Here is a 17,056-nt window from a genome sequence, read left to right as displayed (position 1 = left end):
GGGAAAGTTAGGGATGGGACTTTGCTCTGGAAAGATGCCCTTCTACTCTTTCTTTCCCTCCACCCTCCTGCTGTCTGGGTCCTCGAGTTGATGGCCGGAGCCCTGGTGGCAATCTGGGACCCTGCAGCAACCTGGAGAGAAGAAGCCACACCCGTGGGACAGTGGCACAGAAACACAGGAGTCTGAGTCCTTGATGGCCCTGCAGTGGCCATACCAGCCCCAGCCCACCTCCCTCTGCACTGATATTGCCAGAGAGAAATAAACCTCTATCTTGCCTAAGCCTTTTTTTAGGTTTTCTATAATGTGCAGATAAGCCCAGCCCTCACTAATTGAGTTCTCACAGAACAGCTAAAAATTCCAAAGCCCATGGCTAGGAGGTGGCACAGAGTGTGGCCTGGGGAGGGGCTGCTGCCCACTCCCAGGTGAGGCCAGAGCGAGGCTGGGCCTGGGCACTTACTCATCACCAATGTAGAGCTTGGGCCAGACCTCGTTGACATGGGTGTACTGGGGACTGCCCTTCCAGAAGAGCCGCTCCAGCTCGAAAGCTCCGGGGGTACAGTAGTCCTCCTCGTCACCCTCCTCCTCCACCTTCAATGATGGCCTCTTGACAGATGAGTAGGCATTCTTGAGGCTTGTCTTCACTTCTCTGGATGTCATTTTAGAGCCAAGGGATTTTCTCTCCTTTCTGCAGCTGGTTATGAGAGAGAAGCAGGATGGGGGTTCTCAGGGGACACTGAGGCAGGGAATGGGCTTTACAAAAAGAGGGAGGAATAAGCTACCTTTAAAATTTGCCAAGCATTTCCCCGGCCTGCTATGCCCCCGTTTCCTCTTCCCAGGCCATGCAGGTAAACAAGGAAGGCCCTGATGGCAGTTAAATGACACTTCCCCAGTGTGCCAATCTTTCCAGAGTGGGAGAGTTGGGGTCCTTGGACGTGAGCCAAGGCGGGCTCTGAGGCTAAGAAATCCTGTAAGCAGCCAGTTCCTTCCCACCTGTCTTCAAGCTTTACTCCTTTGGTGCGTGCTTTTTCCTTTATCTGACTGGTTTGGGCCATTTGGGACTCGAAATAGGAAGGCCCAGAAGATCCCTGACATTCCAGGCTCGTGGCCCTCTCAGGGTCTGCAGGGAGCCATCAGCCAGTGGAAAGAGTGCATCACCAAGGCCATACCTGTCCGGGCCTGGGTTTGGTCCATGCGCACATCAGCAGGACTTCAGAAGCCTGGAGAGGGGAGGAAATGTGGCCGCTTGAGGGTTAACCTGTCAGGAGAGCTGAAGGCGATGCTCACGGCTCTCACACTGGGAGCCTGGCCATCACTGCGTTAACTTACCAAGATAGAAAGCTATGCCTCAAAAAAAAAAAAAAAAGAAAAAAAGAAAGAAAGAAAGCTATGCCTCCAGATTGAAATGTGCATTTGGAGAGCTTGTCAGGCTCTGCCAGTTGAACGCAGGAGAGGACTTTCCATTGTCCCCAGGGAAATAAATAAATTCTCAGTGGAATTGGACAGTGATTGTTTCCTGAGTTGAGTAAATGATGCACCTATGGTCAGACAGCCTGGAAAGGGAAGTTGTGCTCCTGCTCTGAGACTGGAGGGAAGGAGGAAAAGGTGGGAAGACTGATAATCATGGAGGTGAATGACGGGAGGGAATGCTATTTATTTATTTGACAAATACCTATGTAACACCTAATGTGTGCCAGACACTGTTCCCAGTGCTTGAGATCGTAAATCCATTTAATCTTAACAATGCTGAGGTAGGGTTATCCTAATACCCTATCATTAGTCCCATTTTACAGATAAGGAGGATGGTAAATTGAAGATGTGTGTAGCACAGGGTCTTAGTGTGAGAGGGAGGGAGATGGAAGGTGCAGTGTGAGGAAGGGCAGGCCCGGGATGTGGAGAATGGAAGAAAGGGTTCATGGCTTCAACGACCATAAAGAACATGTCAAATGGACTCAGAATACAACTTGAAGAAGCTCCCACTTATCAAAATGGGACAACTTGAGCATGAAAAATAAAAATAACTCCTGTGGATTAAAACATTTAGGTCATAATAATACTGAAGGCCAGTCAAGGTGGCTCACACCTGTAATCCCAGCACTTTGGGAGGCTGAGGAGGGCAGATCACCTGAGGTCAGGAGTTTGAGATCAGCCTGCCCAGCTGGGTGAAACCTGGATGGTGAAACCCTGTCCCTACTAAAAATACAAAATATTAGCCAGTACGCCTGTAATCCCAGCTACTCAGGAGGCTGAGCCAGGAGAATCACTTGAACCCAGGACGCGGAGGTTGCAGTGAGCCAAGATCACACCACTGCACTCCAGCCTGGGAGTCAAGAGGAAAACTCCATCTCAAAATAATAAGAATATTAATAATAATAGTGCTGAAAACAGGATGGGAGCGGTGCTCACGCCTGTAACTCCAGTACTCTGGGAGGCTGAGGTGGGCGGATTGCATGAGCCCTGGAGTTCAAGACCAGCCTGGGCAACATGGCAAAACCCATCTCTATAAAAAATGCAAAAATTAGCTGGGGGTGATGGTGTATGCCCATAGTCCCAGCTACTCAGGACTCAGGCAGCTGACACTGAGGTGGGAAGACCACTTGAACCCAGGAGGTCAAGCTATATTGAGCCATGATCACATCACTTCCTCCAGTCTGGGCAAAAAAGGGAGACTCTATCTCAAAAACAAAATAAAACAAAAACCTTAATTATTCACAGTCAGAAGATGTTTGGGAACCAGCTCCTCATTTTGAAGATGGTTAAAGGAGAAGAATCTGCATGTGTTGCTCCTCTCTTAGACAAATTATATACTACTGGGTCGATAAGGGGAATTTTCTTCTATAGAAGTATTCCAGATAATGGATGAAGAAGGAAGCACCATTTTAACCACCTGATGAGCTGCTGCATCCAGACACTGAGCATGGACTGCGCACCACATACGAATAAGAAGAGATGATCAGACATCATATGCCTTCCGATAGAAGAGCACACCACCATGGCAGGAGTCGTCTCACCAGAGAAAAACCTCAATCTCCTCTGGGTCCTTGGGTCTATCAGCCAACTTGCAGAGATTCTGACAACAGTTACGTTATACCAGGCCTTGTCTTTTAGAAAAACATACTGAAATATTTGCTTCAAAAATAATACCATCAGAAGAATATAATAATGTTGGGGCCGGCTATTGATGGAGGTGTAAATGAGATGGGTTGGCTATGAGTGATGGTGCTGGATGATGGTTATAAGCTGTTTCTCTTTTTTCCTTTTTTAAAGTAGAGATGAGACCTCACTATGTTGGTCAGGCTGGTCTCGAACTCTTGAGCTCAAGTGATCTTCTCACCTCAGCCTCCCAAAGTGCTGGGATTACAGGCATGAGCCATCACACCTGGCCACTTGCTGTTTCTCTTCAGGTGTGTTTGAAATTCTCCATGATAGAAATTTGAAAGGAAAGGGTTGAGACCACTGCTTTGGGGAATTCGATTCTCCCAAGTCCATAGCAGATGATTTAAAGGATCACTAGCTAGCTGTGTGTATCTGTCGGGATTGTGGGAAGCCAGGATTTATGACTTCCTTCAACTTTCTGCTTTCTGGTGGGGTGTGGGGAGGGCAATGGGCAGAAGAGGGGACCCTCCTATGGAGTCTCTCAAAGTGTGGTCTGAAGACCACCTCCGTCAGAGTCACCTGGCACTGATCAAAAATACAGATTCCCGGGCTGCACCCTAGACCAGGGTAGGAGCCTAGGCATCTGTATCTTAATGAGCTCCCAGGTGAGTCTGATGCTCAGTAAAGTTTGGTAATAATTGTCTGAGATGTGGCTAGAGAGCCAGGCCGCTGTGGAGTCGAGGGAAAGGTAGTGAGGGTGCTCATTCAGAATGTCTCCCGCTGTCCCATTGGGCTGGAAGGCCAAGTCTTTGCCCCAGAATGCAGCTGCAGGCTGGGAGGAGAGAGAACCTTGCTTCGGGGCTCCTGAGTGTTGCTTCTCTCTGTAGTTTTGGAGTCTGGCACATAGGAAGCGCTCAGAGATATGGGTTGAATGAGGAAGTGGCTCAGTGAATGAACGGAATGAGTGAATGAATGACTGAGGGGTACAGGAATGATTAAGGGCTGTGAGGCCTGTGCTAGGGGTTCAGCAAGAGCTGCTAAGGCAGGACTGAGCCTGCAGGCTGATTTGGAGGAGGGCGAAGGGAGGGGAGTACAGGCACAGAGTGGGCTGCCCTCCTGCCATGGATGGTCTGTCAGGCCTGAACTCGATTCAGGCCTGCCTGCTGTGCTTCCAGACAGGAAGGGAGAAATTATTTCCGGGATTGACCAGAAATCTTTCTCATAGAAGCAAGCCTAGACCCCTCAGTCCTCTACGAGCATAGTTATAGCTCTCCTAGCTTCAGGCCCACAGTGTCTAAAGGTCTGAAGCTCAGCCCATCCATGGCACCCACTCTTCTTGTTTGAAGTGAGTAGACACTGGGCACCATACATCTAAAGGTGATGGTTCAGGCCCTCTTTAACTCTGCCTGCCATTAATGGGAGCTTCAGAAGAGGTGATTTTTGGAAGACACTGGAGTCAATTTCATTCTGAAGCCTCCGTCTGCCTTTTTTTGATCAATGAGGCTGACTTCACCATTGGTGAGGCCGTTCTTCTTCCTTACACTGTGGAGGGAACCATCCCCATCTCCATCTCTGTGCTGAAAGCCTCGGCTGGATTTCCAGACAAAAGAGGAAGTGGTGCGGTCTGCCCTGAGGAGCTTGGCACGCAGAGGGAGCCCTGGGATCTATTATCCTCCAGCGTGCAGATTTGATGGAGAAAGAGAACAAAGTGTGGAGCCGTCCAGAAACCACAGACCTGTAATCTTTCCAAATTCTGAAGGCGGCCTGTGTGCGCCCTCTCTGCATGGCTCCCAACTCTAATTCTCAGAGAGGCCAGGAGCATCTGTTTCCCAGATCACAGCCAACATGGAAGGGAAGACAAATCTGTTCTGTTTGGTTTCCATAGATTCGACCCAGAGATTAACTGCCAAGGTCTCAATGACACACACAATATCAATCACAGGCTAAATGTCATAATGAGAGTTGGGCAGGCTGTCAAGAGAGGCCTCCAGGTTCCTGTTACAGCTTCATATTTAAAGATCTGGTCCCAGGAAATCAAACACTGTCTCCGAGGCGACTTGGCCTACATGCAACGTCAGCATGTCTCCTCCTTAAAAGGTGACATACTCAGGCTCTTTCTGGGAGGGGCCAGGCAGATAACACAGAAGAAAGAAGCGTTGGGTTTTAAAAAGTAAATTAAACAAACAAAAAGCTGACTGTTGGCCTCAGGCAAGAGACATTAGGGAGTGGTAGGGAGTGTGGCACACCAGGGAGCATATGCCTCCACTGAAGAGGGCAGCAGCTTGCCGTCCCATGTGGGAATGCAAGCCCAGATTTTCTGGTGTTTTTATGATCCCTATAGATTGTTGTGAGAAATCTACTGATTTTTAAATGTAAGCACCTATAGTGGATGCTCTCCTTACCCTGTTACAGGGTTAGCATCTACTACAGTTGCCTACAGCTACCTCCTCAGCTCAAGTGGACAGCAACGGAAGTGGACAGTCCTTATACACAAAAGGCTTCCTACCTCAGGTGCCTGTTTTCCTGCTTGAGGGCATTTTCTAGTCCTTGTGCTGGTCAGGCCAGCTGTATGCAGAGTTAACATCCCCCAGAAGTTACCACCAATCAGGGGCAGGAGTTGGTGGATAAATACCCCACCTCCTCCACCCTGAGTGGCCCAGTTTGGAAGTATGTCCTGCACAGTCTCCCAGAGACTGGCCCGTGTGTTGGAGCTCCAGTTGCCCAGAGTGGGATTCTGCTTGCTCACACATCCGTTACTGCTGCTTCTCTCTCGGGAGCTGTGCATGCCACAGTGTGTTCCCAGGAGCACCTCTCAAAGAAATAACATGCACCCAAACTCTGGTCTCAGGGTCTGCTTTAAAAGGAAACTAAACTAATGTAAAGCTAATTTTAAAACATTTAAAGGTGAAAGATATGGTATACATATATCAAAACATCACATTGTATCCCATAAATACCTACAATTATTATTTGTCAACTAAAAATTAAAATGTAGGCTGGGTGAGGTGGCTCATGCCTGTAATCCCAGCACTTTGGGAGGCCGAGGTGGGTTGTTCACCTGAGGTCGGGAGTTTGAGACCAGCATGACCAACATGGAGAAACCCTGTCTCTACTAAAACCACATTAGCGGGAGTGGTGGTACATGCCTGTAATCCCAACTACTCGGGAGGCTGAGGCAGGAGAATTTCTTGAAACTGGGAGGTGGAGGCTGCAGTGAGCAGAGATCTCATCATTGCAGTCTAGCCTGGGCAACAAGAGCAAAAACTCCATCTCAAAAAAAAAAAAACAGTAAAAAGAAAAGACAAAGATACCACGGTAACAGAAGTACTTGACCACTAAGGCCTGGAGTGCCATTTCCTCCCATGAAATAGTGACCTTGCCTCTGAAGAGCTGTCAGCACAGGGACTCCTCATTAACTCAGACTCAATTTCAGACTTTTTTTTGGCGGGGGACAGGGCTCACTTTGTCTCCCAGGCTGGAGTGCAGTGGCACAGCTCACTGCAGCCTCAAACTCCTGGACTCAATATCCTCTTGCCTCAGCCTCCCAAGTAGCTGAGACCACAGGTTGCACCATCACACCTGGCTAATTTTTTTTTTAAGTTTTTTTTTAGAGACGATATCTCACCATGTTGTCTAAACTGATCTTGAACTCCTGGGCTCAAGGGATCCTCCTGCCTCAGCTTCTCAAAGAGCTAGGATTACAAACATGAGCCACTGCCTCTGGCTTATTTTAGAATTTTCTATTGTAAGGCTTGCATTTTGTAAAGGTTTTCTTTGCCCAGGTAGAAAAGGTTTTAATATGAATTTGAAACTGTAATTTGACACCATTATTTTACTTTATGCATAAAAAAACCCAAACAAGCAAAAAATAGTTTTTTGTTTTTGTTTTGTTTTGTTTTGTTTTGTTTTGAGACGGAGTCTTACTCTGTCACCCAGGCTGGGGTGCAATGGTGTGGTCTCAGCTCACTGCAACCTCCACCTCCCAGGTTCAAGCGATTCTCCTGCCTCCGCCTCCCCAGTAGCTGGGACTACAGGTGTTTGCCACTACACTCAGCTATTTTTTGTATTTTTAGTGGAGATGGGGTTTCATTATGTTGGCCAGGCTGGTCTCAAACTCCTGATCTCGTGATCAACTCAGCTCACCTCGGCCTTCCAAACTGCTGGGATTATAGGCGTAAGCCACCGTGCCCAGCCTTTATAGTTTTTTTTAACTAGGGAAAAAAAACATCAAAATGTCAGTACTATGGGTGACTTTTTTTTCTGTTTCCTAATTTGGGATTCTTTTAATAAATAATGATATTTTATAATAAATAACCATGTGTATATTTTTAAACTGTGTTGGCCAAACAGAACAGTCTTGAAAGGAAGCTGCTTGTGACTTCTATTTTGCGATTTCTACCCCAGCTCCTGGGACCTGGCACTCACTGAACTGTCACTGGCCCCGACAATCCCTGAAGATCCTCAGATCTACACATTTCATTCTCCCTGAGCTCCAGGGCCTTCTTTGAGAAAAATGGAGCTATAGCTAGAGGGGCAAAAATGCTTTTAAAACAAGCAAACAAACAAAAAACCTCAAGCTGAACCCTTTTGCTTGCTAAGGTGGCAGATGGGAGAAGCGGCCTGGAGAGATGCATAATTCATTTCAGTGGGAAAATTAAATCTCTAAGTAGAACCTTTGAGCCTGCAGAGATTGGCCAGGGAGCCATGCCTAGAAATGAGAGCATGTGTCAGGAAAGAAGTCTTACCTATTTTCTTTTTTTTTTTTTTCTTTTTTTGAAATGGAGTCTCACTGTGTACTCCCAGGCTGGAGCTCCCGGGTTCAAGTGATTCTCCTGCCTCAGCCTCCAGGTGCTTGGCACCACACCCAGCTACTTTTTGTATTTTTTATAAAGACAAAGTTTCACAATGTTGGCCAGGCTGGTCTCGAACTTCTGACCTCAAGTGATCCACCCACCTCAGCCTCCCAAAGTGCTGGGATTACAGGCATAAGTCACCATGCCCAGCCATTTTATTATTTTGAAGAGCCACATACAGGCTTCTTCCTTAACAAAAAATACTATTTAAGGATTTTTTTTTTTTTTCATGGAGACAGGGCCTCACTCGGTTGTCCAGGCTATAGTGCAGTGGTTCAGTCACGGCTCACTACAGCCTCAGTCTCCCAGGCTCAAGGCATCCTCCCACCTCAGCCACTCCAGCAGCTAGGAGTGCAGGCATGTACCACCACACCCAGCTAATTTACTATTATTAATTTTTTTTTTTGTAGAGACTGTCTTGCTACGGTGCCCAGGCTGGTCTCCCACTTCTGGCTTCAAATGGTCCTCCCATTTTAGCCTCCTGAAGCACTGGGCTTACAGGTGTGAGCCACTGCACCTGGCCTATTTGAGGATCTCTTTGATGGGAAAAAGATGAGTTCTGCAGCATGGCCCAGAAAGAGGTGGAATGAAACAAAGAGAACTAAATTGTTCTGTACAATAAAGCAAGAGACTTTTGAGTTTCCTAGAACATTCTAGAAGGAGTATGAGGGGGGCCCCACAGCGGGGCTGAGGAAAGGAGCACTTGGAGCTGGAGACCCCCAAGTGGGGAGTTTCTGGGGGAGGAACAGCCACTGGATTACTGAGAACATGGGTTCCTAACCTTCAACTTGGCAGTGCCCCACAGTCGTGGCAGGCCTCTCATTGGGACCCTCACCCTTCAAAAGAATTATTACACACAACAGCCATGTTCTCAGTGGCTTCAAGAAATCAAAGAGAAAGAGGCTGGCGCCAGCAGAGAGAGAAAGAGAGAGAGAGAGAGAGAGCACAGAAGTTTGTGAAGCAGCAAATACAGAACCATCCTGTTCTTATACAAAAATACATTTCCCCAAAATATTAACACTGGCTACAAGCTCGTTTTAGGGTGATGAAATTATGTGATTTTTGTTTACTTTTTTTAAAGTAACCATCTTTCTAAATTTTCTGTGCTAGACATGTTTTACTTGAGCATATGGAGGGAAAAAAACAAAACTCCGTGAAAGTTCTATTTTAGAAGTGTTCTGCACGTAGTAGACACTCGCCCGAAACCCACGGGCCAAGGCAGGAAGATGGCTCTCGGGACAAGTTCTGACCCTGCTCCTCACACCTCTCTGGTGGCACCAAATGCCTCCTGTCAAGTGGGAGCTCCCCGAAGGTAGCTCTGTGTCCTCCTCAGCCAGGCCTCCATGTTGTCAGAAGGTGGTTGTAGCCCCTGTGCCTCCTGAGAAAGCAGGAGGAATCTAGGTTTTATGGATCTTGAAGCTTATTCAATTTCTTTTCTTTTCTTTCTTTCTTTTTGTTTGTTTGTTTTTTTTTTTTTTTTTGACAGTCTCACTCTGTCGCCCAGGCTGGAGTACAGTGGTACAATCTTGGCTCACTGCAACCTCTGCCTCCTGGGTTCAAGCAGTTCTCCTGCCTCAGCCTCTCCCAAGTAGATGGGACTGCAGGCCTGCACCACCACACCTGGCTAATTTTTGTATTTTTAGTAGAAGTGGAGTTTCATCGTGTTGGCCAGGCTGGTCTGAGATTCCTGACCTCAAGCAATCCACCTGCCTTGGCCTCCCAAAGTTCTGGGATTACAGGTGTGAGCCACTGCCCCCAACCTCAATTTCTGTAAGTAAAAGAAAACCAAATAGGTATAGGGCCTTGGAAGAGGCTGGTGCAAGTACAGGGTTCTGAAGCTTGGGGTAAATCCATCTTGGATTAGTGGGGAGCTTCCTTCCCCTCTGACTTCAGATGAAGAGGACAGCCTCCCTCCCCACCCCAGTGTCAGAGCCAGCATCATTGACTCTACTTAGCTTGGTCGTAGTCTAACTCAGCTGATGTCAGGGTGCTCTGGAGGGTCACAAGAAGGGATGGGGAGTGGTATCGTTCCCTCCTGGACTTCCCCTCGGAAGTTAGGCCTGACCCTGACTCCAAAGCTTTACTGTGTATGTCCCTATGTAGGGTCAGTCTGGGCCAGGCCAGCATGGGAGGGGACCAGGCAGGGGTGTCTTGGGCCAGGTCAGGGAGGGCTCTGCCTTCTATAGGTTTTTAGCTGAGTAGAACAATTTATAGTATATATATAAAAAAATTCTCCTCTCCTGAGAGTTCGAGACTAGCCTGGGCAACATTGTGAGAGCCTGTCTCTATAAGAAAATATTTTATTTTATTTTATATTTTATTTTGTTTTGAAACAGAGTCTTACTCTGTCACCCAGGCTGGAATGTAGTGGTGTAATCTTGGCTCACTGCCACCTCTGCCTCCCAGGTTCAAGCAATTCTCCTGCCTCAGCCTCTAGAGTAGCTGGGATTACAGGTGCTCACCACCACACCCAGCTAATTTTTATATTTTTAGTAGAGATGGGGTTTCACCATGTTGGCCAGTCTAGTCTTGAACTCCTGACCTCAAATGATCCACCCACCTCAGCTTCCCAATGTGCTGGGATTATAGGCATGAGCCACCACACCCAGCCTTCTACAAGAAAAGTTTTAAAAGCTATATACATATAACTGAAAAGTTACCACCTTGGCATTTTAAAATATAGTAAAGGCTGGGTTCAGTGGCCCAGGCCTGTAATCTCAGTGCTTTGGGAGGCTGAGGCGGGAGGATTGCTTGAGTTCAGGAGTTCAAGACCAGCCTGGGCGACATAATAAGAACTCTGTCACTACAAAAGATAAAGAAAAAATAGCTGACCATGGAGGTGCATGCACCTGCAGTCCCTGCTACTTGAGAGGCTGAGGCAGGAGGATCGCTTGAGCCCAGGAGTTTGAGGCTGTAGTGAGCAATGATCGTGCCACTGCACTCCAGCCTGGATGACAGAGTGAGAACCTTCTAAATATGAAAAATCCTCCTCTCCCTTCGAAGGCATTCTGTATCTGCGACTGTGTATACACCCATTGCATTTTTGTGTTTCTGAAGCATGGCGCTCATGGGGAAATCTGGTCTGTGTTAAAGTGCCTGTGTACCATGCTTCTTCCATGGCACCACCCAAGTTTGGCTAGGAAAGAAAGGGGAGAGTAAAAATGTTATTGTGGTTCGGTAAATTACTCTATTAGGAGAGTAATACCTACTTGCTGGGGTATGTGGGGAGGGGTGGAAATTGGCAGCAGTGTCCATATGTAAATATGTTCATATTTTTTCCCACCCAAATTTCATCTTGAATATGTACATATTTTTAACTTACTACAAGTCAGTGCTTGTCTTTATGCATTTTAGATCTACAAAAATGATCCCAACTAGGAAATAAAAGATGTGGATTTTTCTTTTTAATGAAAACTTGGACGTAAAAACCCAGGAATTTTGTGTTGCCTGTGATTTAATTCCTAATGTATCAGACATATTCCAAGTTTAACAGATTTTTTTTTTTTCTTTTGGATTCTGGCAAGTATGTTAACAGGAGGCAATTATGTGAATTAATATAAAATCCTTGTATTAAAAGACACAGAAGAGCCTTCATTTTAAAAGTAATTTAATATTCCTTCTCTGATGGTGTTGATGTCATGAACTTGTTTGATTAACTCTTCAAATGGTTTCAAAGCACTTGGGGTGGTAATTTATGAACTTCGAATTGATTTCCCCAGTCTTGGTTTGGCAGAGGCAGGCCTCCTGGAAACCCTGAGGAGGCTGGAGGCCACACTCAGCTTCCTTCTCAGACAAGGGAACCCTCTGGGATGGACTTTCCCCGGGTGGCCGGGGGAGAGGGAGCTCTGGCATGGGAGGCCAAGGCTGTGACGTCTGACCAGGCTTACTGTGGTTCCTGAATCCTAAGCAGCTGGGCCTTCACTCCCTCTGAAGACGTGTGGAAACACCACAGGCAGTTCACAGGAACCATTTCCCACTGGCCTCACCTCAGAACAAGCCTTCCTTGTTCAGGGACGGGCAAGACTCAGGAGGTGCAGTCCTCACCATGGTCCTGCCGCTCCACCACTTCCTGTCCAGGCCACTTACTCATCACTAGTCCCGTCTCAGATGCTACTCTGGGCCTCGGGAAGGTGAGGGGCTAGGGCTGCCACCTCTTTTTTTTTGAGATGGAATTTCACTCTAGTTGCCCAGCCTGGAGTGCAATGGCGAGATCTTGGCTCACCACAACCTTCACTTCCCGGGTTCAAGTGATCCACCTGCCTCAGCCTCCCGAATAGCTGGGATTACAAACATGAGCCACCACGCCGGACTGATTTTATATTTTTAGTAAAGACAGGTTTTCTCCATGTTTCCCAGGCTGGTCTCAAATTCCTGAGCTCAAGCAATCCACCTGCTTTGGCCTCCCAAAGTGCTGGGATTACAAGCATGAGCCACCTCACCCAGCCATGACCACCAGCACCTCTTAAATCTGCCACCCACAAAAGCTCGCAGAGAAATCAAGGCCTTGGCTGGACCCAGGGAAATGGTTATGTTACTTTTATTTAGTGCCCAGTGATTATCTACTCTCAATATCTTCTAGATAGTGTCCGGGCACGATGGTTCATGCCTGTAATCCCAGCACTGTGGGAGGCCCAGGCAGGTGCATCATTTGAGATCGGAGTTCAAGATGAGCCTGACCAACATGGTGAAACCCTGTCACTACTAAAAATACAAAAAACAATGAGCCAGGCATAGTGGTGCATGCCTGTAATCCCAGCTACTAGGGAGGCTGAGGTATGAGAATCAGTTGAACCCAGGAGGCAGAGGTTGCAGTGAGCCAAGATCGTGCTGCTGCACTCCAGCCTGGATAACAGTGAGACCTTGTCTCAAAAAAAAAAAAGAAAAGAAAAAAGAGGCCAGGTGCAGTGGCTCACGCCTGTAATCCCAACACTTTGGGAGGCCAAGGTGGGCAGATCACAAGGTCAGGAGTTTGAGATCAGCTTGACCAACATGGTGAAACCCCACCTCCAATAAAAATACAAAATTAGCCAGTGGTGGTGGCATGTGTCTGTAATTCCAGTTACTCAGGAGGCTGAGGCAGGAGAATCATTTGAATCTGGGAGGTGGAGGTTGCAGTGAGCCAAGATCACGCCATTGCACTCCAGCCTGGGAGACAGAGCGAGACTCAGTCTTAGGAAAATAGAAGAGGCCAGGCTTGGTGGGTCATGCCTTCAATCCCGGCACTTTGAACTTTGGGAGGCTGAGGCAGGCAGATTATGAGATCAGGAGATCAAGACCATCCTGGCTAACATGGTGAAACCCATCTCTATTAAAAATACAAAAAACTTAGCCGGGCGTGGTGGCGAGCACCTGTAGTTGCAGCTACTCAGGAGGCTGAGGCAGGAGAATCACTTGAACCCGGGAGGTGGAGGTTGTAGTTAGCCAAGATCACACCACTGCACTCCAGCCTTGGTGACAGAGCAATACTCTGTCTCAAAAAAAAAAAAAAATCCTTCTAGATAGGAATAATTGTCTCCACTTTACAGATGAGAAAATGAGGGCCGGGGAGGTTAAGAAACAACACACTAAGCTAGTAAGGGGTATAAATGGGACTCAACCCAACAGCTCCACATCCCAACCCACCGCAATGGATACATCACTACATTCTTGGTCACAAAGCTCCTGAGGGCATGCCTGGGCCTTTCACTTCTGCATGCGTCCCTCCCCAGAGTGGAGCAGTCATGGGAAGTTGCAGCAAGTGGCTCTCACGGGCCTTGGAGTCTCACTACCTGGGCTTCGGCTTCCTCATCTGTCAAATGGAGATAACATTCACCTCCTTGGTGGCTGAATTAAATGATATTATCTAAGCCCTTGGCACACTACATGGACTCAAAGAGGGCTTCAGGGAGCAGAGACAGGAGGCAGCCGGGAGGGTGAGTGGGGAATTCCCAGCTGTCCTGGGATTTATGTTCCCTGCCGAGAATAGGAAAGAGTGGGTAGAGCAGATGGCTGGGGCAGAGGTCTCGGTAGGGAGGCTGTGACGGAGAAGATGGGCACTTGTGAGCCTGAGCATTGTGCTGTGGGTGACAGGGCCCATCGCCTCCCTCGTGACATGCCAGAGAGTAGGAGAGAGGACTCTCCCCAGCTAGTCAGTCTCTGGTCTCTGGGCCAGGCTGCTAGGAGGTCTTACCTCCTTGTTACTGTGGAAGGGGTGGGCCCAGAAACATGAATGACCACCAGAAGAGGAAATGAACACATCATCTGCTTTGAAGTCAGGCCGAAGAGGACAAGTAGAGCTGATTCCTGGCCGGGGAAATTGGAGTGGCTGTTTCCAGGCTGGGCCTCCCTGGGAGAGGGGCCCTGATTGGAATTTAGGGACTGAGAAGAGCAGGAGTGGGTGAGATGCCACCCAGCCCCTAACCCGCTGAGGGACAGCAGGGCAAAGCGGCCACACCCCAGACTCTGAGGCACACTGGGCTCTGGCTTCTGTCCCTGGCTAGGCTGCATGACCTTGGGCAGAACACTTAGTATCTGTGTCTCTGTGTCGGATGTGAAAGGGGGCTGTGCTGTCCATCCCTCATAAAGCTGTCGCAGTTATGAGGAACAAATGATTCCTACTTGTCAGGTGAGCTCTTGGAACAGTGCCAGGCACATAGCACAGAAAACACCACCTGTCCTCAATGCTGCTTACCCCTGCCTTGGTGGACTCACCTGGGCCTCCCTGGGGCTGCTGGAAAATGCTCGCAGCCCAGCCCCAGGCCTCAGGGCCTCCCCTCAAACCCTCATCTGCTGTGGGGTTGACAACAGCCATGGAAGCACTTCCCGCAGACAAGACCAAGTTCCCACCCAACCCAGAACCAGGTTCGGCCACGACTGAAATGTCCCCAGAGGGCCTCCAGCTTGTCTGATGGTGGAGGACCACTGCCGGTCTCCTCACCCTCAGCACAGATCTGCTTTTGCCCATGAAGATCCTTCAGAGCCAGGTGAGCTCCTGATACCAGACGGGGGCGGGGGAGTGCTGCGTAGAGAAAGGCAGGTCCCTGGCTAGGCCTCCACCGCCACAGACCTAGGTGAGGACCAGCACTCCTGCCTTCACGCCCAAATGTTGCATTTCCCAAGCCCACCCTGGCCCGCCACACCCCCATCCTGTACCTATAAATCCCTGAGACACACAAGAGGCTGGATGTCCTGAGGAACACATGGAAGACACTAGCGGTGTGTTGTGGAGAGCACACTGACAGAAGATCACGCCCGCCAGGCAGCGGCAGGCCACCAGCCATCAACCAGCAACAGAACGACTCAGTTTGACCAGAGAGCTTGGAGAGGAGTCTGCCACTGAGTGGCGTAACTGCACAGGAAATCCATCTCCGTTCTGACCCCCACATCTGCTGAGATCTACTTCTCAATAAAACCTTGCACTCACTCTCCAAGCCAATTCTTCCAGTACACCAAGGCAAGAAACCCCGGGATACAGAAATCCCTCTGTCCTGTGATAAGGAAGGGGATCTAACTGAGCTGGTTAACACAAGCCGCCCAGAGAGGGCAAGCTAAAAAAGCGCCCCATAACGCACACCCACTGGAGCTTCAGCTGTAAACATTCACCCCTAGACACTGCCGTGGTGTTGGAGTCCCACAGCCTGTATGCTCCCCTAGAGGTTTGAGCAGCTGGGCACTGAAGAAGCAAGCCACACCCCCATCACACGCACTTCCAGGGGGACAAGGGAACCTTTCCTGTTTCATTCCCACTAACTCTCCTCAGACCCACCCCACGTCCACCGCAGCCTCCATGCCCAACGCTCCTTCCTTGTTAAGAACTCAGCTCGGAAGCCCTTCAAGCGTTGTTAATGGCCCTCGGATTTGTTGGTGGGACCAGATGAGTTTCTCATGCAAGGACAAGGAGGGACCACAAGCTACAGGTGGGGGCAGCAGAAGAAACACCCAGTGCCAGGGACCCCAGGTGCTGGCAGCCGTGAGTGCGGCAACCTCTCCAGACAAGTTCCTCGTGCCCCTCTCCTCACACTCCCTGGAGCATATTCCACTTTCCGGAACAATCAGAGCCCCCAGGCCCAACAGTTTTTGGATTCCAGGCCCATGAAGGTTCCCCTGGGGCCACAGCACAAGAGTACCAGGGTCTAATGGGAGAGACCTGGTCTGAGACACAGGCCCGTCCGCTTCCTGCCCTGACGCGGTGACGCGTACACTCTTGGTCCGGTGGCTCTGATCCTTCATGACCCAACCTCCACATCTCTACCACGGCGGTGTCATCCGCAGCCCCATCCTCCCACCAGGACTAAGAAATACTTCCAAACCAGTCACTCTGTCCAAATGATGCTTTCTAGTTACCCAGGACACAGGGAAATTTCTCATCTCCTTGGAGCTTTAAGTACTTTCTTGTCGTTGGTGCTGCCCTACACAGGACCCAAGCCACTCCAGGGCCTCTCTCCTTCCTGTCCCAGAGATTTCTCCTTCTTTACTGGCTAAATGGACAAACGTGGAACCTCCTCAGAATGGGAAATATGATACAATGCATCCAATGCTTCATGAGGGCCTGATGAGCTTCAATCCATCCCATTATCCTTTAGAAATGGTCATTGAACTGGAAGTTCAGATTTGAGAGGGGACATGGAGCAAATTCCATGGTGCCTCTAGAAAAAGGACAAGAAGCTTTTCACACTGGAAGGATGTCAGCTGTTCCCCACAGCTCCAGGAGCAGGGTGGAAAAGGGGCTTCTAATCCCCACACCCAGGCTCCCAAAGAATACGTGGCTGAACCCAAGGGGTGTCGGCCTCCCCACCCAAGGGCCTTACCTGGGTGTGCTGTGCTGGGGCCTGGCTGGCTCAGGAGGTGCTGGTCTGTGGGGCATGCGGCGGCTGCACACCCAACCACCCCGACTGGCAACAGAGGGCCTATTTTTAGGGTCAGATCTGCTGACGCTGACCTTGTGCGCTGTCCAGTCTACGAGGAGACCTATGACATCTGCTTGCAAAATGATTCACCAGTGCGACCTGAAACCCTTGACTTAGGCAGCCCTGTACCTGGAGCCCATATGCTTGTCTCCAGCCCAGCCACAGAGGCAGGACATGTGGCCGCCAGGGCAGGGACAGACAGGAATTTTCCAGCTTTGTTTTCCC

General features: G+C 49.1%; 1 protein-coding gene across 2 annotated transcripts in view; it reads right to left on the bottom strand.

The window, feature by feature from the left end:
* The window catches only part of DUSP29 (dual specificity phosphatase 29), a 37,883-nt gene extending 21,071 nt beyond the window's left edge, over positions 1–16,812 (bottom strand). Inside the window, exons 1-3 of one of the 2 annotated variants that reach the window (XM_009009679.5) lie at positions 16,733–16,812; positions 1,167–1,217; positions 458–691 (exon numbers count right to left, since the gene is read on the bottom strand). In XM_009009679.5, the coding sequence (XP_009007927.1) occupies positions 458–657 (200 nt within the window). In that variant the 5' untranslated portion in view covers positions 658–691; positions 1,167–1,217; positions 16,733–16,812. The remainder of the gene's footprint in view (positions 1–457; positions 692–1,166; positions 1,218–16,732) is intronic. The other variant, XM_009009678.5, reaches the window with a different exon arrangement.
* Between the last annotated feature and the right edge of the window lie 244 nt (positions 16,813–17,056).

Source organism: Callithrix jacchus, chromosome 12 (genome assembly GCF_049354715.1).
Source record: "Callithrix jacchus isolate 240 chromosome 12, calJac240_pri, whole genome shotgun sequence".
Taxonomy (NCBI): Eukaryota; Metazoa; Chordata; class Mammalia; order Primates; family Cebidae; genus Callithrix; species Callithrix jacchus.
This window is presented reverse-complemented; position numbering and strand designations above follow the sequence as displayed.